The following is a 21,794-nucleotide window of genomic DNA, read 5'->3' as shown; positions in this document are numbered from 1 at the left end:
AGTTGTGTGCTTTTTCTGGTGTGGCCTAAGCCCTGTCATTCAGCAGGGATGGAGTTTGCTTCCAGGCCTGCTCACGGAAGACTGCTAAGGAAACTCATACTTGAGTCCATCTTTAGGCAAGGGCTGGGAGAGCCAGGAGGGCAAGAATCCCAGCGCCCAACACCATTGGTGTAGATGATGGGGGGAGGGGGGAGCCACGCAGGCCACTGTCATTCTGTCTGTCGTTAAAGTGGGTTTCCATGGTTACCATTGGCACAAAAGCAGGGCTCCATTTTGGCTTCTGCCCACCCACAGTCTTCTAGATGATGTGTCCCTGTGAGGGGAATCCATCTTGTTTTCTTCCCGGTAACTCCAGGACCTGTTTCCAGTGCTGACCCAAGACACACACAGCACTCCTTTCTCTCTTTCCCTCTCTCCCTACTTTTCTTCTTTCCTTCCTTCCTTTTCTTTCTTTTTTTTTTTCTTTTTGTTGTTGTTTTGTTTTTTAAGACAGGGTGTCTCTGTATAGCCCTGGCTGTCCTAGAACTCACTCTGTATATCAGGCTGGCCTCGAACTCAGAGATCCGCCTGCCTCTGCCTCCCGAGTGCTGGACACAAATCATTCTTTATAGTACTTTCATAGAAAGTCTCTTTTGTGTCCTACCTGGCTTACGCACAGATAGAACTGGAGCACCACGTGGTGGCCCACAACCCTCCGGAACCCCAGTGCAAGGGTAGAAGGAGGTTCAACAGGCACACACATGCTATACCTGAGTGCATGGAGGTGTAAGAGTCATTCAGACAGTGACATGAATAAGCTGAATTTCTTATTGAAAATGTCTTTGCTCAGAATAAATTACAAACAGAATATTTAAAAGCCCAATCGATCCATCTTTTTCTTTGTCAGAAAATTTGTAAGTAACGAAAGATAGAGTTTAATGTAATTATGGTCTCTGATCTCACTAGCCAGAGAAAAACAGAGGTGCACGGGACTGACTTACATAGAGTGCATGTCTTTCCCCTCTCTTCCAGAGATTTTCCACGGCCTGGACACACTGACTGTGATGGGCATCGCGTTCGCAGCGTTTGTGATCGGGGCGCTCCTGACGGGCGCCTTGTGGTACATCTATTCCCACACAGGTTAGTGATGGCTGGCACAGCCGGTCACCTGCCGCACACCAGACATTCTGCATGTTTGTTGGGTGTGTGGGATAATAAGCAAGAGGAAGGCACTGGTTCACTCCTTATAAGTGTGAATTTGGTGTAAATTAGGTCGTGTAAAGATATAACTTGGTGCTGAGAAAAGAGATGTTTCCCCAGTTTTTGTTAGCTGCAGTTACAGTGTGGGTGATGTTCAGTTCTAATAGCCATTGTGTCACAGACTCTGAAGGAAGTCTGTGTAGCAGGATTCACTAGAACTAGAAACCAACGGGAAGGACTTTGGAATAAAATGGCATGGCGAGGGAAACCAGGTTCTCAGCACCACAGCTGCCGGCTGCCAGGACGGTGCACGAGGCCCAGCGGGGTGGGGGTGCTCAGCCCGTGACTCTTAAGCACCATCTCCTGGTCCTTGACTCCTGATAGCTTTGAAGAACAAGATTCTCCTATGTTCACAAGGTTTAAAATTTTAAAATGCGTTTTTATGGTTAGAAAGATATAAACCCTGAAACAAGAAATTTTCAAGCTACGCCTCTCCGTCTCCCCTTCTGGTTTCGGTGTCCCCACTGGACAGCTCCAAGGTTGAAACCCACAAGCCCGAACAGAGGGCCTGCTCAGAGGCCGGACAGACACGGGCCTGGGCGCGGGGCACCAGCTCGGTGAGGAAGGAGCGCCACCCTGCCTCAGCTTTCCACAGCTCAGGAAGGGAAATATGCTGACCAATCTTGTAGTCTCTGCTGTGAACCTGGTGCTAGGTCCACCGCTCAAGGGCAGGCCTGAACTCATTCTTCATGGACTCAGTGAATCCTTCTCCTTAGCTTCAGCCACTCAGCCGGCCTCTTCAGGGGGAGGACTGATCTGAAGGGAGCATCATCATATGTTTATTTTCTTCATGGATGTGCAGGTGTGTGTGAATATCCCCATGCGTGTGCATGTGTGTATAGGGGCATGTGTGTGGAGGCCCAAAGCTGACTGAGTGAGCCGCCGACTGCTGACTGAATGCTGAGGCACAGCCTTTTGGTGAAGTCAGAGCTGCCAGCTGTGCCGGGCTAGCCGGCCGCCTTGCCCTGTGACCCTGTCTTTGGCTCTCGAGTGCCGAGGTGCTGTTAGCCGCCAGCCTTCCCTGGGTTTCACGGAGCTCTGGAGCTCTGGTGGGTTCTGGACCCCAACCCCTGTGGTTCGGCAGCTAGAACAGATCCCTGAACCCTCTCCCAGCCCCTGTGTCTCTGTTACTTGCTAGACAGAGTCTGATGCTGCTGAGAAAAGTATGGGACACTGAGCTCTTCTGTTAGCTAAATCTTCTGAGTCTTTCTTCACCAGCATTTTCACCTTAAATGCTATCCCTCTTGACAAAAGCATTAGAGATTGTGGCACACAGAGAAGCAGGCCTTCTGGTCCTGGCCTGGGAAACTAACCCTGCCCAAAGCCAACCTAGTGGCAAACGCTTAGGGGAGTTTAATAATGGAGTTGTGAGTCCTCCGAAGTTGTTACCAACCAGCAACCTTCGAGTGACATGTGTTTTATGTCAGAGAGAAGGAAGCTCTGTGTGGGATGGTTCCGAGCGTTACACAAATGCCCATGAATCACTTGAAGAGCTTTCTTCCATGTGAAAGTTCAGAAAAGCAGCTGAAGGGACAGCTTTTAGCAGAGTAGAATTTTGGAGTAAATAATATTATCTCAGCAATACTGACATGTTTAGATCTCAAAGTAATAGTTCTTTGCAGCTTTTTCCAGCCTCCTGCATGGAGGGGGTCCTAGGGCGCTTGGCAGCCTGTGCTGTCTACTGGGAAAGAACTTGAAAGTACTCCAAGCAGACTGTAGCCCCGAGGGTTTTCTGTGGGGCTGGTCACCCACAGATGTTTTCCGTGTGTCCACTCAGCCGCTGGCTGCCTCTGGCCTTAGAGCTGCCACCGAAAGCCACAGGGTCTGTCTTGGGCTAGGAAGGCGGGAGCAGGGTCCATACATGGCTACTGTGGTGTTCACTGTGGAAGCCCACCCCTGAGACCCTCTGGCAGGTCCAAACTTGTCCACAGCATCAAGCTTGCATGCGCTGTGTCCTGCTCCTCAGCCCCTCTCATCCAAACAAAAGCCTCGGAGGAACGCTTAAAGCATTGCTAATACAAAATGAAGTTTGCACACAGATTAAAGACAACCAAAAGGCCTTCCAGAAAACAGTTAGTGTTTATGCCAACTCAGAAACTAAAAGGCCTCTTGACACTGCTGTTTGGGCTTGGGATGGCACTCCAAAGTTCCTTTTCCGAGTCGTGGCTCCCAGTTCATTTTATGCACAGCTCACAGTTAATCTTAGTGCCAGGCGCACAGAAAGCCGGCTCAGTTCAGAACCCAGAAGTTTCTGACTGGGTCAGCCAGCAGCAAGTTTGGGTGGACAAGGATGGTCAGAAGGCCATGGCTGGCGAGCAGAGACGGCCATCCAGACACTGACTCAGTCCTCTTAACTTCCACAGTAAGCCAGCTGTGGACTCGGACCTTATATGGTCTATTTGGGGGTTCAGGCGGCATCTGCCTCTGTTCAGAGCAACCCTTTGTTTGGACAACTCCCCCCCCCCCGCTTATGTTTTCCAGCCTTTTCACAGAACAAAACAAGGCACAGATTTGAATTGTGACGCCTCACTCATGTCCCCGGGGTAGCTTTTGGTCCAAAGAGGTAGGGCTCCCACTCTGTCTGAGGCAGCTCTGGGCACAGTGAGATACCTCCTTCGGACTCCCTGCATTCTGTTTGGAGAACCCTGTTTTAAAACTGTCTCACAGTGCACTGAGGAGAGGTCATGGGGTAGGCGTGGTTCTAACCGAGCTTTCTCACCTCTGGTGACACACGTCTCCAAATCAGAGGCGTTCCCCTGTGCTGTTTCTAGGAGGACGGAAGCTCTTGTGTTTGCTCTGTAGAAAGCCGTTTTAGTTTTTGGATGTGGCAGTGTCACACCCAAACTAGTTCTGAGGGACTTGCTGAGACAGCAAGACCCCATGGACTGACGCTTTTCCTCTTTCCCTGGAGTAACATCTTTTAGAAACTCTTGTCTGGCTCTTTGGGAAATTAGCTGACATCGCTAAACAACACAAATAGGCTGCTGCCTCTTATTGGCTGGGATCTTCTCCATCAGCATCCTACTGCAGAGAGTGCGGCTCTGTTTCTGCTCTACCTGGCTGCCCGTCTCCCTTTCCTAGCGCAGAGGTTCCCAGCCTTTAATTCAGTTCCTCATGTTGTGCTAGCCCCAGCCATAAATCATTTTGTTGTTACTCTAACTGCAACTCTGCTGCTGTTATGCACTGTAATGTAAACACCTGACTTGCAGGGCATCTGGGCATCTGCTGTGTGAGCCTGTGAAGGGTCCCTCGGCCTCCTCCGAAGGGGTTTCACCCACAGCCATAGAAGCCCCGCCCTCGTGAAACAATACGGAAATCTTGGCTGGATCCATATTTACCATGTCTCTGGTTATGACTAATGCTAGTCACAACTCCGCCGCACAGTATGATAGCTCTGTTATTTCTGTCCCGTGTTTTAGGTTTTCCGAGGAGCAGGAGTATTTCTTTGCCTCTTTCTGTCTCACTCCCCATTAGTTTAGCTTTTCAGACATTTATCACCTCTCCATCTGCTGCCGGCCAGCTGTTAGGATCTCCTGATAGATCCTCTCATGCCTCTGGTCTCTTCCACAGGAAGATGCTGGAGCTGGCGCAGTGCTCAGGAGTACTCACTGTCCTTCAGACAGCCTGGGTGCGGTTCCCGGCGTCTTGGTCCAGCAGCTGCGCACATGCTCACTCTCTTCCTCCCCTCTCCATAAAGCAGCTGTGAACACTGGACCTGCTTGACGTGTCCATCCTGCCTGGACAGTGCTGTCCTCTTCTGTCTCCTTCACCGCCATCCTGGAGGTTCCCATCAATTCTCTGGGTTACAGATGTCTTTCGGCTGATGTCACAAGCCTCCCTCCTCAGTTTAAAGGGGGCCATAGGAAAGGCGTGTTCCTTTTACGTTGTGAGTCTGAAATACCCTCATTTTATAAACACTTGATGAACACAGTGTCGACCCTGGGCATTTTCTTCTGCCTCTAAAGATGGCCGCCAAGGGCTTGGAGACCATTTGGACTTATATTTCTGATTCCCTCTACGTATGCTGTGTCTTTACTTTCTGGAGTCATCTTTATAACAATATCTCTTGATTTAGGTGTATTTTCATATTTTGTGCTGGGGATTAATTGTATGTTCAGCCTAGAAATCCATTCATCCATCTCTATTTCTCCTCTCCATCTCTTCCCTTCTTCTTAACTGAGTTTTTAGGAGATACAGATAATCTCAGCACAGCCTTTGCTGGCCTTGAACTCACTATGGGGCCCAAACTGGCCTCAAACTCATAATCCTCCTGCCTTAGACTCCTGAGTGCTAAGGTGAGAGGCACGTGTCACCTGGCTCTCCCGCCGTCTTTTTCTCTTTCTTTCCTTGCCCCTGTTTTCTGCATTCACTCATTGTATGAATTCTTTGGGAGTTGGAGCTCTTAACTAATCCTCCACTTCATCTCTTTCAGTGATCTTTGATACAGTCTTGGATTTTTTTTTTAACTCTAAGAACTATGAATTTCCTCTGTTTTGTTCTTTAGAGCTCTGTTCTTGTCTGTTATCTAGCTGAAAATGCTGCAGAACTATGGAGGTTCTAGCCCTGTGAGTTTCCTGAGGCTGAGCTGAGGTGCTGTTTTATGGATGAGGCCAGGGTCAGCCTGCATCTTTCCTCTGGGCTCATCAGGTTTCCATGACACAGGCCTTCCTGTCTCCCCCCTGCAGGGTACGGGTCTTGCTGTTCCGAAGCCATTAATAAAAAGTGCTGACGTAGCAACAGGGAGAGGAACACAAGAGCTTCCTGGGCAGGGGCACAGCACCGACACTTTCCCTGAGTGTGGACAGTTGTACACCATTTTCTGGAGGAAGCACACGAGTGGGCTGTCACTAGGCCACCAAGGCCACTCTGCTTCAGTAGGTCTGAGGCCCCGATGTCAGCGGAGCCCAAAGTGTGCTCAGCCCGACTCCCAGGCGCACGTCCCTGCTCTCAGCTGTGTAGGGGCATTTCCGGCACCTCAGTGTCGTCCTCTGAAGGGACTGCAAGCCCCTCCTCCTCCTGGAGAAGGATGGGCAGGTCCTAGCCCAGCAAGGGATGGAGGAAACTCGGGGAGCCATATTGCTTCTGGTACAGCAGCCTGCTCCACTCCACCATGTAGGCCGGAGCATGCCTCCTTCTTCCATGTCTCATGTCTCTGCAGCCTGGGCCTTTGAAGCCTCTGTGACATGAATCAGCTGTTTGTCAGCCCTTCCCACTGATGGCCTCTGTCTGGGCCCTCCCGTCAGCCGCCATGCCCCTGTCCTCAGCAGTGGCCTGTGTTTTCTTGCCATCTTCACTTTTGTCGCGTTTGGCTTCCGGGGTTGGCCTGTCGTCCTGGTGAGATTCAAGGAGGGTGCAAGTCTGTGTATGCCTCTTGGCTAAGTTTTCCCTGAGTGGGGTTTGTTGCATTCTTCTAAGCGGTTTTTTAAAGGGAGTCCCGTTGACCTGCTTCCTCTTAGCACAGGGAAAACAGGCCGGGCACCAGTGTGCCGGCTGCTGCTGGCCTTCTGCAGCTACAGCCTGCTTCCTCTCCCTTTCCCTGTCACACACTCAAAGCACACGCCCCTAGTGCCTTCGCGTTGTGTTGCTTAGTAGATAATAAACCTTTTAACATGCATTTTTTCTCACTAATCTCTGGCTTTCTGCAATTCTACTAATCCTTCCTCGAATGCAGCGAAACTCTTGGCAGTTATTAAATGCCGTGAGCAGCCGGGCCCTCACCTCCTTGTACGGTCCACACAAGAAGGACGGCTGAGCAAACTGGCCGTGAGCAGTGGTTGTGGGGAAGCCCAGGTAACGCAGAGGCCAAGCCCCAGGCCTGGCCTCCTCAGTGTAGAAGTCAGAGGGCCTCACCCGAAGGCTTCAGGAACCAGCCTCGCATCTGGGGTGGGGCCAGAGGTGGGATCACGGATGGCGGATGGCGGTACCCAGGGACAGACATGGGAAGGTTCGAGGCAGTCGCCTTACCCCTTTATTTTTAGCTATTTTGAAGATTGAGGGGCTTTTCAGCCACACTCATGGTCCCAGCGGGCTTGCCGGGCTTGCAGCACCTTGAGTTCCACTGAGACTGCTCCGCTGAGCCTCAGGCCCTCCCAGCCCACCTCCTCCTACGGAAGGTCCCTGTCACCCAAGCGATACCTTAGTGAAACCTGATACTTTAACAAGCCAGGGACACTATCATGGAGAGCAGAAAGCCAAAGGGTGGCCGCAGGGGGAGCAGGAGTCGACGCTTTAGGATTCTCACGATGAGTTTCACTTCAGTGGCTCCTCTATCTCACAAGAAATGGGGGGGAAGCTTTTTCCAGTTTGCCAGGGGATGAAAATAAAGTTCTAAGGTTTGGTTATGTTGAGAAATAGTAGGTTTTACATGTGAGAAGGCCGTGGATCAGACGAGCTAGTCTGTGAAGGGGCTTTCTTCTTTGTTTTATTAGTAGTGTTATTGAGCATGCATGTACACGGGCGTGTCAATGTCTCCCTGGAGCTCTCTGCCTTACATGCTGAGCCAGGGGCTCCCTCGTGAACCAGAGCTCACGATTCCTCCAGTCCGGATAGCCAGCCTGTGCCAGGACCTGAGGCGGGGTCTAGGACATTTACACTCAGGCTCCCAGGCAGAGCTCTCTGGACAGTTCATTGAACTGAGGTGGGCAGAGCTAGCCCCTCTCCCCCCGGGCCACACCCTGCAGTCTGGAGTGTAGCGCTCAAATTCTGTCTTTGGGATTTTTCTTTAGGCAGCATTTTTACATTTCCAAGACGAGTTTCCAAGACTATAAGTTACAAGGTCTTTTTTTTTAATGGGCACTGATTAAAATAAACTGACACAGCAACAAATCCTATTTGGCAAACACAGCAGGAAGCAGATCTTCCTGGGCAGGACGCCGTGCTGACAGTTTCCCCGAACATGACTCACGAGGCCTTCGCCTGCTCCGGAAGAGACAGGAGCAAGGCCACCGTGCTTCAGCCCCAGAGGTGCTCTCAAGGCCAGCGGAGCCCGAGGCAGCAGGAAACCCGCCAGCGTGCCCGTGGTCTAAGTGGGGAGAGGCGTGTTTGCAGTGAGGTTCAGGGATTAGGGAGTTAACTCAGTTTACCCAGCCAAGTCCAAGGCCTTGGGTCGGGCTCCAGCACTAGATAGATAAGCAAACCAATGAGCCAATGCATGGCCTCCTGAGCCTTCTAATGGGTGACAGGAGGATCGAACCGGAATGATGAGCATGCGGTTGTAAAGCAGTGCGTGCGTGCGTGTTTTCACATCACAATAGTTAAGGACTGGAGATATATGGGAATGTATTTCAGGGGTAGGGCCTGTCATATGCAAGGCCCTGGGTTCAAACACAGAAGAGAGAGAGAGAGGGGAAAGGGGAGGGGAAAAGAAGAAAAAGACTGGATTATTTTGTAGAAATAATCTCCTGTTTAGGAGGAAGTGACTTCCCACCCTTGCTTACGCATGTTTGAGGGGCAGCGCTGGGTGAGGGAAAGAAGACTTTGAAGCGCTTGCCTGCTCCTGGGAAGCATTGACCCTTCCCCTCACCATCCCTCCAATCCCAGAAGGAAAGCTAATTAGAGGAAACCGTGCATGCAAGGGCCTGAAGTGCTCTGCAGCCGAGCTGGGTGGGGGAGGCTGAAACCCTCCGGACCGGGCACATCCTGCAGAACTGCGCTTTGGGGGTAATGTTCCGAGGGCCCCCAGGAAGGCCTGGGACAGCCAGGCCTCCAGGCCCCACTGGCTCCTAGCTCAGAGCCCTTTCCGGCTGCCCTGTCGTGTGTTAATGAAGCAGAAGGAGGCCTGCTTGTCGCTGCTGGCTGAAAGTGTGTACTTCAGCAGGAAAGAGAGGCCTGGACGTCTGGGGGCTTCCCACAGGGGGAGGGGCTGCAAGCTAGCCGTTTGTGCGGTTCCCTTCACTTTACCTAGGGCCTTGTTTAGGCCAGTTTTGCTGGAGAGGCTTGCTGCCTGGAGGGCCTCTTGCACAGCTAAATGCAAACCATGTGTGTGACCCGAGCGGCCCTCCCGCTCCAGAGCATTGCGCACTTGGCACAGAGAATGGGTTGGGCTATAATGCACTGGGGTGTGTAATGGTGCTTCGTGTGCTAGGAGATCCTCGCACTGAGCTCAGCAGAGCCTCAGCGTGCCAGGAGGCCCCACACGCGTAGTCGGCACAAGCCCCAGCTCCCGCTCCTCAGGCCGGCTGCACCCTGGGCACATGGACCCTTTTGTGCTGTAGCCAGGGCAAGCTGTGAGCATCACGGGCCCAGGGTCCAGCAACACATTCAGACAGAGGCCTGGGAACAGCTCAGTGGTTTGGGGCTCATGCCTCATGTGTGCAAAATCCTAGGTTCTATCCCTAACACAACGGTGCGCTGACCCGCACGAGACTGGCACCTTACTTAAAAGGTGATGCTGACCTGGCGTGGGTGTGCGGTTCCCGGCCGTGAGCTGCTTAGATGGTTGTGCAGCTTCACCGCTGCTTAGGAGGCACCGGGGGGGGGGGGGGGGTTCAAGGGATGCAGGCTTCAGAGGCCAGGGCGGCTGTCCCCACTGTCACCAGCCCCCAGAGACCCTCGCCACAACTGCCAGGGTGTCCGGCTCACAGATAGAGGAAGAGGCTGAAAAGCCACTAGAACGAGGCCCTCAGCCAGCCCGCCTGTGGCTGAGAAAGGGCAGGGGAAAGGCCAGGCGGGCGCTCCTTTTCAGCTTGCACACGGCTAACGTGTCTGTTCCCCGCAGGGGAGTCGGCTCGGAGGCAGCATGTCCCCACCTCGCCCCCAGCCTCGGAGAACAGCAGCGCGGCCCACAGCATTGGCAGCACCCAGAGCACGCCCTGCTCCAGCAGCAGCACGGCCTAGGCGGCGGGGCCCGTGGGGCAGGCCAGGCGGCGGGGCCAGGCCAGCCAGAGGGCACCGCAGTCGGAAGGCTTCATCTGGGGTCCCCGTAAAGAGAGAGAGAATTTCAGCGGACAGGTGGCCTGCTGTGCCCACCCCTCACCACAGCCCGTGGAAATTCGACCCCTGCGACCCCTGGATACCTGTCACACACCAAAGCTAAGCTGGTGGCCTCCTCCTCCGCCAGCCCCTTGCAGGATGGGGGTTCAATGTGAAACACGCCGGTTTGTTTGTTTTTAATGCTGCTCTGTCCAGGTGTGCAAACATCCATTGTTGGGGGTCATAGGTTACAGAGTAAGAGGAATGGTGGGAGGGGGCAGCGGGAGAGCAGAGCCAGGACGATGCCAAAGATGGAAAGAAGCGCACCCACCCCATCCCGCCTGCCCCTCCCCTCAGAGCCCACCTCTCACCAGCCACAGCCTTCTGGTCCCCTGTGTAGCTTGCTGGCCTTGGGGGCTGCCACTGTCAAGGCGACATTCCTGTCTTGGGCCAAAATTAATGCTGACTCCAGTTCCCTCACACACACCAGCTCCAAAGTGCCTCACAGCCAAGTTTGTTCATTCTTACAGGAAGATGGAAAAGGGCCACAGTAAGCAACAGATTTGTGCCGTTTCTGATATTTTTGTCCTAATAGTGCTTAAACACCGGGGGGGGGGGTGAGACTGGGTGGGAAGTGGGGGAGCCAGTAGGGTGTGCCTGGCACACGGGCACACACAGCTCACTCCCGCCTTTAAAGCAGTCTACGATTCCAGAGTCGGAACTTGAGTTCTGTGTGGTAGGCTGTACCGTCAGACTCTCTGATGAGCCCATGTAAAAGCCTGGATTGCCAGGGCATCTGGGCATCTGATCACGTCATCCAATCTGCCCCGAGGATGCACAGACAGGGAGAAGGGCCCTAACTTCAAAGTTTCTCACAAGAAAGGGGTTGAGGTGCGCGTCCTCACGAATCACATGACACTGCCCTGACGGTAGCCGAGCCCAGGGCCCCTCAGCAAATCGAACCCCAGAGGGTCAGATCTACTGCAAATGAAATCACGTTGCTTTCCCAGAATCCCCCAAACAACTTAAGATTCCATAAATAGAATGGCCGAGATCCTAGCCCGAAATACTCGTGGGCAAACCCGCTGCCTGTACAGTCCAGCGGCTGGGCCTGGGCCTTCATGAAGGAAAGCCTCAGCAGGAAGCCTCGCTGGTGGAGACAGCAAGTGAGCGGGGCTGGACAGGCCCTAAGCCACCGGCTTATCGACTGGACGGATGACGCTGGATAGCTGTCATTCAGTAGGGAAAATTCAAACCAAAGCAGCTTTCCTCCCGGGCTCAGAGCCTCAGGCTGATGCATTGAACATACTCCAGATTTCCACAGGAGTGCGGATGGTGTGAGGCTAGAGAGAAATACTTCAGTTCATAGTTTCTAAATGAGGGTGTCATTGTGGAGGACCCAGATTACGCTACCTGTGTTTAAAAATAATGCGCTTTGCCTAACCTTCAGCAGAATGTAAGAAGTATAGTCTATGTATAAAAAAATGTTTAAAGATGTCTTCAAAGAAGACTAGAGTCTTTAAATCACTTATAGCTATATTTTACTACAAAAATTCTGTATAAAGATATATTTAAATGTTTTAGAGAAATTTAAGTACTCCATATGAAATGTTTAATTTCAATTACTGTGAATTCTTCTAATCAGTTCTTTGCTTTAAAAAAAAAACAGAAATTGCTATGGGAAGGTATTAAAAGATGTCTTGGATGGGTTAAAAATTTTGTAATATATTTAAATGTATATTTTTGAGAGAGAGAGACTACATTACCAATGATTTTATAAATAATCTTAAATTAACTTACAAATTTATAAGTTTCAAACCAAAAAAAAATTTTTTTTAAAGAGAGAAAGAAAAAAAATCTATTTCCTTGGATCTCATTATCAGAAGTATTATTCAGCTTGAGAAACCCGATTCCATATTGGAGAATGAATGTCCTCAGTATTGTGACGTGCGAAGCCGGGCGTTTCCCCAGTGTCTGTGACCATGTTTCCCACGGCTTCGCCTTCACAGATGTCACACCAGGCTTGACTTTCGCAGCAGACTTGGCGAGATTGCTTAGGCGGTTGCTGTGGTCTGGCTGAACCCACTCCACCTGCGAGGCCTGTGTTGTTTCGCTGGTCACACGCGCATGTGGTCACAGAGGCCGTTTTGTCTTGACACCGAGGCCACGATGGACCGCCCGGAGTCCAGAGGGCACGGTGCGCGCGTTGCATTCCAGCTCCTCACGTGGCGGTGGCCGCCAGCTGTGGACGAGGCGGAGAATTTTCTTCTGCCTGAGCTGGTCGCGTGGCAGTTTTTTTCTAAACACCAAATGGCCTTTCGCTTGTCTGGTGATGAGATTGTAAACCCATTTCCTGCGTGTGTTCCCGGCAGGCTTGCCCGAGTGTGTGGGGCACCCTGGCGTGTGCCCGTCGTTTTGTAACTACCTCATGGTTTCAATGATAAGTGTACTGCTGGCTGAGTTAACAGAGCACATTTTGTCGGGTGAGTTGTGTGTGCAAACCTTTTCTTAACCCTGTTTGTCTTATCTGGGGGTTCATTCATAAAACTGACAGATATTTTTCTAGGAAAGACTATTATCAGTTCCAAATACAATACTGCTCCTGGTTTTTCCTGAGCGCGCCTGGTTTGTTACTGTTTCTCGTCTGCGAGGGTAAACACACCCTGAAAATCCCTGTGGCCAGTTTGAACACCCCTGCTGTAACCTTCCTCTGTTCCCGAGTCTGTGTCTTTGTGAACCTGCGCAGTATAGTTTTGATAACCACAGTTTTAATTCTTTTATCTGTGCATAATAAAAAGATATATATCAGTTATTAATTCACGTCTGATTGGTCATCACTAGCTCCTCGCCTTGGGCTGACACAGCTTTGACTGGGCCTGCTGGAACAGGGTCGAGGGGAAAGGTGACCGCAGAAGGGGACCAGAGGGAGCAGAGAGGGACGTCAGGGGTAGGAGTTGGCCACCCATGCTTCTGCCGGAGCCAAGGCCTTTAGGCTCCACTCCCCTTTTCCCTGTTCACCACGTCTGTCTGCCACTCGCTTGTTCCGGTCACCCAAGGCTGAAACTAGGCTGCAGATGCCCCTCCTGACTGTGACCGTCCCCCACTCACTACACCCCAGCGTCCTTCCGCCTCGAAATGATTCTCAAGTGCCGAGCGTGTTCCTACCCCGCTGCTGTCCACGAGGAGAGCCGCTCTCCCCAGCCACACCAGTCACGGCCGCCCACTCGGGAAGCCTGCCCTCTGCCGAGCCTTCCACCCACTCCACCGCACAGCAAAACTCTGGAAAGCTCACAGATCTGGAAAGCCCACCTGAGCCTGTGACCCCTGTTTGCCTCCTTTCTCACTAGTCCACTTCAGCTGCCCAGGTAGAGAGCTACTGCAGAAGAAAAGCCCTCAGCCCCGTCCCGGCCCCAGGGACCTCGTGCCAGCGGCCTCAGTTCACACTCGCTGAGGGATTTTCATAAATAGGGATTTTTTTCTGTTCACTAAAACTAGTCACATAACAAACTCTACAACACAGCGCAACCCCTCCACACCCCCTCTAGCCACTCCCTCTAGCTTCTTGGTGGCTGCATACCGTTCCCTGCAGAGAACAGTCACCCTAACTGCTGTGACTGACTTTAGAAGTATTTTCTGAGTTGTAACAAAATACTCTACCACATTTAACATTGCGTGAGCATTCATATAGCACAATATCCACACATTTAGGAATATGTCTAGACACACACACACCCTTACATTCTGCTGCTTGCAAAGACAGAAAGACAATCTCACCATTACAAGGGGCAATTTAGACAGATGACACCTAGAAACTGATCAAACAACAGGATTTGGAGAGCTAGCTGAAGAGTTTAAGCCCATAATTCCAGCACTTGGGAGACTGATGGGACAACTGAGTTCTGAGACAGCCTGAGCTATATGATAAATCCCAGGCTAGCCTGGGCTACCAAACAAGGTTCTATCTTAACAACAAAACAAATAAAAAAAAATGTTCAGACATGAGAGATTTGAATGATGCGATTAAGCTTGGTCCAGGGGGTTCACAAAAGACCGTGTCCAGGTATGAGAATGTTGTGCATATGAGAGAGGTCTAGAAATTCACCAAAAGTGATGGAAATCCCAGCAAATGTCACAGAACTAAATCACACTGATTTAACACAGTGCGAGGCTAGGAATCAATCTGGAAAGGATACTTTTTGGATATTCACCTCATTTATAAATTTTAACGCACAGAATTAATGCTTAAAGAACTTGTGGTGCTGAACGGGAGCCATTTACAGCTGAAAACTTAGGAAACCATGGAAACACAGCTGAAGCAGCATTGTGTAAGGTTCGTGATTATAAATGTCTCATGCTAGAAAAACACTAGAAAAAAGTTGAAATTATCAGCCATTGTGGAACTACTGAAGACAGAGCACACGCACTGGGCACTAAACAAACTGTCATAAGTGAGTGCCGTGAGCCACACTGTCCCCGGGAACCAGGAAGCTCCCTTAGGAGGGTGATGTGTCAGGGTCGGGTGGTCCTGCTGGATGACGGAGGAGCCTTGTCGAGGTGGGTGTGGGAGGGTGAAGGGCTGCGGCTTGTCAGTGAGGAAGATTTACACGCCTGAGCCAAATCAGCAGAACCTGAGGTTGGGCGAAGTTCGCAGGTTCTCAGGACTGGCCTCCCAGGGCACATAGAAAAGGGGGAATTGGGATCTGGGAGGAAGAAAGAAAGCATGCTAAGTGACACAGATGCTGTCCTGGAAAAGCATCATTTGCCCACGCCAATTTGAGAATCATCAGAAGCCTGATGAGACAGCTCAGTGGGCAAACAGGCTCTCGGCCCAGCCGGACGACCTGAGTTCAAGCCCAGGCCCTGGAGGGCAGGAGCGAGGAGAAACAAGCCAGGCAGGCTGGCCTCTGGCCGTCACATGATGTGCTAAGTAAGTGAAACGTAAGAGAAAAGATCCCAGGAGCTAAAATACAGTGTTAGTTATTAAGAAAAGGAAACTGCACAACCAGATAGAAAATAAAAGTGAAAAATGAGAGTGGAGCGAGGGCTCAACGCTTGTGACTTACAGAAGGCCAGGGTTCAGCTCCCTCCCCCACATGACGACTCAGCACCAACAGCACCTCCAGTTCTGGGGCACCCGACGCACACATGTATGCCGTCAAACACTCACCGGCAAGAAAACAAATAAATATGCAAGTGGGTAGATAGACAGACAGACAGACAGACAGATAATGAATGGATCTAAAGAGCACTCTGAGCGCAGGCAGGTTTCCAGGTAAGTGGTGATTAATGGCGTGTGGGGGCGCAGGCCACAGGAATGGTTTTTAAATTAAACTGAACATTGTAGAACACTGTCATCTCAGCCCTTGGCAAAAGAAGGGATAAAGATCAGTTCAGGCCTGTGGAGCTGAATAGTGATTTCAAGGCCAACAGACCCTGCTTGAAAACCAGAAAAGACATACTGCGGCATTACTCTCTCTGAAGGCCAAGTGTGAGCATGCCCAGCTCGGGCTTCCTCGGCACCACGTGCACAGAGCTCAAGCCCCAGGGATCAGAACGCATTCATTTTCTCTGAATCTACCTCTCAGCATTTTTTGTGACGACTAAATGAGATGATCTACAGAAAATTCTGGAGATAAAGCTACAGCTTGATAAACACCCTCTCCCGCTGTTGGGATATCGTGCTTTGGTTCTGGCTATGTCACGGGTGAGGGCGTAGCTCCTTTCTAGGTGTGTGCCATCTGCACCCACGGTGAGCTTTGAGATAGAACAATCGACCCTTTCACGTCATTCTGTACATTCTGCTCTCTCTGCCTGCTTTTCTTTTTTCTTTCTTTTATAATATGATACTTTACAATATTTGTGTTAACTTTTTGGGAATTTCAGACAATGTGTTTTGGTCATATTTGCCCCTCCCCCAACCTCTCTTGGAAGCATATTTTATTAATTCTTTGAGATGCTGGTACGTATAACACATTTTATTCACATTCGCCCCTGCCCCTCCCCTCACTGCTGCTAGCTCCATCTTTATCCCTTCCTCCTTTCTGAAGTGACCTGTTAAACCACCCTGTGATGCACAGAATCCCGGACATACCCCGGAGCAGAGACAGCCGACAAGGGCCACGCCCTTGAGGGAGGCTGCCCTCCCTGCTGGAGCGGTCAGCTAACCCCAGCTGGGGCGGGTCTGCTGTTTTTTTCATAATGAGTGTATTTCTGTTAAATCTTCATTGGGAAATTCTGTGTCACATGTATGACCAATATTTGCTCTCAGGCCATTATCTTTTTACTCTGTTCCCGATAAATATGAATCTGGTGAAGTGTTTCTCACTTTAGGTAGCTGACTAGTCTCCCTTTCTTGCATGCACCGGCTTCCTGTCTTTCTTGGGGTTCTGTGACTCTGGCTGGACTCCTACACATCACTTTTGCTCTTTAGGTCTGGATGTATGTTTTATCCATACCCGTACAGTGTGAAAGAAGGCTCTATTTTTGTTTCTTCTAGATGAGAATTCAATTCCACTGGGAGAGGTTAAAGTTCACCCATTTCCTGTTGGATTAAGATGTTTAAAGGCTATGAGGGGCTGGAGATGAGCTAAGTGGTAGGTGCCTGGGATGCCCAGGGCCCTAGGGCCAATCATACTGAAGAGAAAAGTGGGAATGAAAATGTGGAGATTGTCTGGCATTAAGGGGTAAGTTGGTGTGAAATTGTGAAAGAAAGGAAACAGCATGGTTAGCTAGCACAGGGGAAGGCGCTGGCACCATCGGAGAACCAGCTAAGATGGTAATCATGACGACAGTTTTCATTAAGTCCTTACATCACTCCATATCCCAAAAGAAAATGGTGCAACTCTGAAACTTACATAAGTATTCTTACGGGTTGTCTGATTTTCGCTGAAAACAAATCTGCCCTCCCCCCCATTATTGCAGAAAGTTTGAGAAGAGGTTGTCTGGTCAGTAATAAAAAGCAGACAATGTCAGGGCTACCCCCAGGGCCATGGGTCAACATGCAGCTCTGATCTCTCTCTCTCCTGCCCCCCAGAATTTGTGGAAAAATCGCTTATAAATTAAATCATTTATAATGTGTTGTTTCTTCTAGCTGCCTGTGAATGCTACAATAAGTCTATAAAATGAAGAAATATTACCAAACGTCATTTTTGAGAAAAACGTTGGCATCTTTTCCTTGTTTCCTAGCAAGCATTCGGCTTGATTAATTTTTACAGATGTCATTAGTAGTCTGAGGTTTGAGTCTTGGCTTTTTTCTGCCTTTGTCTCTAATTTTCCATCTCAGCTTTTTTTTTTTTTTTTTTTAAGAGGAGCTGAACACTGTGCTTCGTGTAGATTTGATTTTCCCACTAGAGTAAAGGTCATATGACGTCACCCCCTTTCCTTGGAAGGCCACAGCTTGAATTGGTTTTTAATGATTTTTCTTCACTTACTGCCTCTGAGAATTCATTAAAAAGAAAAACAAATTCAAAAGTAGAATCCCAGGACTATTTTTGTGTGTGTGTCCAAAGGCCCCCAAAGAAGAAGCGTATAGGTCTGTTTTGGTCTAAATCTGAGAGGGCACATCCACCATGGGCGAGGCAAGGCCGCAGTAGGCCTGGTATTTGCTGGGGTATACGACCCCGTGACGCTCCCACCTCCAGCATCTGGGCAGAGCAGGAAGCAGAGGGCATACGGGAAGAGGGATTGGGCTATAAAAACCCCACGGCTGGCTCCCAGTGACGCACTTCCCCTGGAAAGGCGCCATCTTCGGAGGCCGCACCACCTTCCTTCCCAACAGCACCGCCTCGGTGCCCCGACACACAAGCCACGGTCAGGCCACGGCACCTACCATTCGATTGAAAAGAAGTGTGGGTGGGAATGAGTGTGAGCTCCTCCACGTGCCCTGACCAAAGATGCTGACAGGCCTGGAGTTGTGCAGGGTGTAACCTCGCCGGGACGAGCTCACGGAAGTGTGGTCCTGTGCGCCCAAAAGCGACTCCGCCCTGCCGGGGGCTCACCTGGCATGGGGCACATTAAAAATGAGGTGCCTCTGCAGAACGAGAGCCCGGCAGCAAAGCCCCACACCCAGGTCTACCAGTGGGATTCGCTGACACAGTCAGTGTGCAGAAGGAACAGGCGGTTACTCCGGCCTCGTGGTAGTCAGGGCTTGAGCCGTGTCCCCACATGTCACCCTCCCCTCCTCGGCCAGCCTCACAGCCCCACATCCCGAGCACCTCCTAGGACCGACCCTCAGCCTGCCAGCCGTGTGAGCGTGTAAGCATAACCCCCAGCAGCAGCCGAGGCCAGTGCCCAAAACCTGAGTCAGTCAGTAACAGCCCCTGCTGCCCAGAGCACCAAGAACTGAGCACATGGCTCAGCCTGCCCCCTGTGCAAGGGCAGAGACAAGGGCAAGGGCAGGGACAAGGGCAAGCTCAGGCAGGGCAGAAACTCGGTTTCTTAGCAGCAGAGTATCCAGGGATGATAGGAAAAACAAGGCAAAAGCTGTGGGTAGGAAACACAAATGCTCTGGGCTCTTATAAGAGAGCAAACGCTCCCAGCCAGCAGCACAGTCCTGGCAGCAACGTCCATTCCGGAGGGCACAGTGGCAGCGCTGGGCTGGCAGAGCGGGGCAACCACCCACGCTGGCAGGTAGGAGAGACCTCACAAGCGTGCCCCCACAGACCTGTAAGCCTGAACACTCAGCTCCTTCGCTGGGGCATTGTTTCGGGAAGTTGTTCTAGCTTCAAAATAATTTAATAATTCTGGGCATTCAGAGAGCCGAGAGAGGATGTGGCATTTTTCAGCACTTGGGTGATGGTAGACACCACAGCACAGTCAGGAGGTGTGACTTGGGCTCCTGTACTCTACATTCGGCCTGTCAGGGCGGGATGTGTACATGGGTACAGGTTGGCATAACTGCAGCCATCTTGAGTGGTAGCCGTGACTTCTGAGTAACCCCTCTTTTCCTCCACTCACAATAAGAGCCTGAATCCAAGGATGTACCTATTTGATGTTGTCTGAAGATAAATCAGCTACGGTTCAGCTGGGATGACGTCAGCTGGGTCCCAGATCACAAATATTCCCCCTTTGTGACCCAAACTGCAGCCTTCTCATTGTGTCCCAGGACCTCACTACCTTCTGTCAGTAAGCCCCCCCCCCTAAATTCCACAGTCATGTCGTGCATGCCCACCTCTTCCTTTGGCCCCAGGGAAACTTGGGGCTGCTCCTCATTTCACAGGGCTAGGTTGTTCTAGGAGAGTGTGCCTGTGTTCACGCATGCAGGTGTAGAATGTTCGTGTGTGCACACGCGTGTGCAGTCACATAGAAACCCACCTCTGGAAATGCAGAGCCCTGTGCTGTGCAGGCCATGTCACAGGCGGTGTATGAAGAAGAGGGGGAAGACCCCCAAACGCTGCTCTGCCCGCCCAGCTTCGAACCGCCAGCTCTGGGTCTTTGCTCACTCGTGAGCGAGCAGGCTGGACTAGAAAGACTGCAATGATCTGCAACGCTGGAAACCGGGGCACCCAGGACCTTTAGGAGCACTCTTGGCGGTTCCACCTCGGTCGGTGCTCCGAGAAAGGGGGAGTCAGCTGTGGCACCCAGCATTCTACCCGCAGCCCTCGGCACAGCGCCTGCGCATGCTCGGTGTGTCACACAGATGTCCGTGAGCGGTCCACCTGCTCCTCTGGTGGGCCGCCCCCTCCTCAGCTCTTCTCATCGTGACTTCTTGAGCTGAGAGTGAAAACAGCATCTCTCTCTCTCTCTCTCTCTCTCTCTCTCTCTCTCCCCGTGTGTGTGTGTGTGTGTGTGTGTGTGTGTGTGTGCGTGTGTGTGTGTGTGTGTGTGTGTGTGTACAAGTGTTGGTCTGTATGGTACTGTATACCTCGTCTTTCTGGCCATTCCGCACTAGTCTGCATTACGGGTCCTGTTCTTATCAGCAATGATGCTTTTTCCCTTCTTCAGTAAAGGAAGGACCAGCATTCATGCTTCTTGCTAACGTCAATTCTTCGAGGTAAACTTACACACGTTCCCTGGCTTCCGCCGTGAGTGATGCTCTCCCGCCCACCCCACCCCCGTCTTTTGCACTAGACATGGTTTGTCTCCTGGGTGGCTGTCCACAGGACTGAGAATGGGGGATTCTGCGGTGGAGACTCAGGGCCCAGCTTCACCTCCAGCGTTGTGGAAAGGGGCTGCACACCGGAGGCAGAGCGGGTGCCGCGGTGCCGCTGGCACAGAGCCTGGGAGTGCTCCCTCAGGTGCCCTGTTGGCATTCATGGGTCTCCTGGAGGCCAGGCTGGCCTTACCCTCCTGATGTCGCTGAGGCTGATCCCAAACCCCCCGGCAGCCCCCCTCCATCCCCCCATGCGTGCTAAGACTAACAGTGAGTGTGTGCGGGCCTCGAGGCCGACGGCTGCACATCCACCACCAGGTCAGTGCCTTCGAGGGGGCCCTGAACTCCGACCTCTGCTACCGAGCTTCAGCCATGTGTGACACCCCACACTCGGCCAGGTGCCGCCACGCAGGTGAGCCAGGGCACGGTGGACCTTGTGGTTCTGACGGGGCAGGAGCTTACGGACTTAAGGGTGCCTGGGCTACAGAGAGTTCAAGGCCGACCTGAGCAACTTAGAGACGACCTCAGAATAAAAACTGGCTCGGTAGAGAGTGCTCACCTAGCGTGTGGGTGGCGCTGCCTCTAATGCCCGGGACCTCACGCGTGTGCACCGAACAGCTAGAGCCGCTGAGGGCTCTCCCCACGAGTTTGCTCTCTTCTCGACATCGCAGTCATGTCTAAACTCTGACAACAACTATTTCACTGTTACTCCCCCCCACCCCAGTTTAAGAATTGTTTTTTTCCCACAAAGGGGAAAAAAACGGAAGTTGCCTCTATGGATGTATAAAATCTATTTCCCCTAAACTGAATGGCTCTAAGTACCATACATTTTCCCTTAGAACAATGAGCACCATTTGTGACCGTCAGAGAAGCTTTAAAATACGACTAAGCGATCATAATAATCGGAGTGCTCCCATGCTTGGCCCACTAAGCCACAGTGTGTCAGGAGCAAACAGTAACCTCCGGTGAGAGCAGGCCACGAGGGCGAGCGTCCCGTGGAAGTGGCTCTCTCCTTTCCTGTGTGGGGACATGCTTGAAGCCACACTCTGAAGGTGGCTTAGTGAACTCGCAACTGCGAAAAAGGCTTCCTGCGGTGAGTCAAAGCAAAGGCCCCTTCTGTGGAGTGAGTAAACACTTCCTAACCTTTCTGTAAATGCAGATCGCATACACTCGGCCGGCCGGCCGTGGTCTGCGAGAAGCCTGTGTGCGGAGCCTGTGTGGGCTGGATGTGGGTGAGTGCTGAGGAAAGGGACGAGCAGGAATGGGCTGCGTGGACTGGAGGAAGCCCTGCTGCTCTGCCCAGAAGCCAGCAGGTTTCAGAAACACAGGATGGGACGGCAGTATACATGCATACACAGAGACACACATGAACACACATGAACACAGACACAGACACACTCACACACAGGCACTGACAAATACACACATGAACACACAAACACACAGAGACACAAGCATATACACACACATACACATTCGTGCAATGCACACACACAGGAACACACACACACAAACACAGAGACGCAAGCATACACACACACACACACACAAACAC

At 51.5% G+C, this 21,794-nt stretch overlaps 1 protein-coding gene across 1 annotated transcript in view; it reads left to right on the top strand.

Moving 5' to 3' along the window:
• The window catches only part of Tgfbr3 (transforming growth factor beta receptor 3), a 97,382-nt gene extending 84,417 nt beyond the window's left edge, over nt 1-12,965 (top strand). The window contains exons 16-17 of the mRNA XM_055611603.1: nt 1,012-1,119; nt 9,956-12,965. Coding sequence (XP_055467578.1) covers nt 1,012-1,119; nt 9,956-10,074 — 227 coding nt within the window. The 3' untranslated portion in view covers nt 10,075-12,965. The remainder of the gene's footprint in view (nt 1-1,011; nt 1,120-9,955) is intronic.
• The last annotated feature ends 8,829 nt before the right edge of the window (nt 12,966-21,794 follow it).

The sequence above is a fragment of the Psammomys obesus genome, unplaced genomic scaffold (genome assembly GCF_907164565.1).
Source record: "Psammomys obesus unplaced genomic scaffold, mPsaObe1.curated_primary_1811, whole genome shotgun sequence".
Lineage (NCBI taxonomy): Eukaryota > Metazoa > Chordata > Mammalia > Rodentia > Muridae > Psammomys > Psammomys obesus.
The sequence above is the reverse complement of the archived record's forward strand: the minus strand, read 5'-3'. Positions and strand labels throughout refer to the sequence as shown.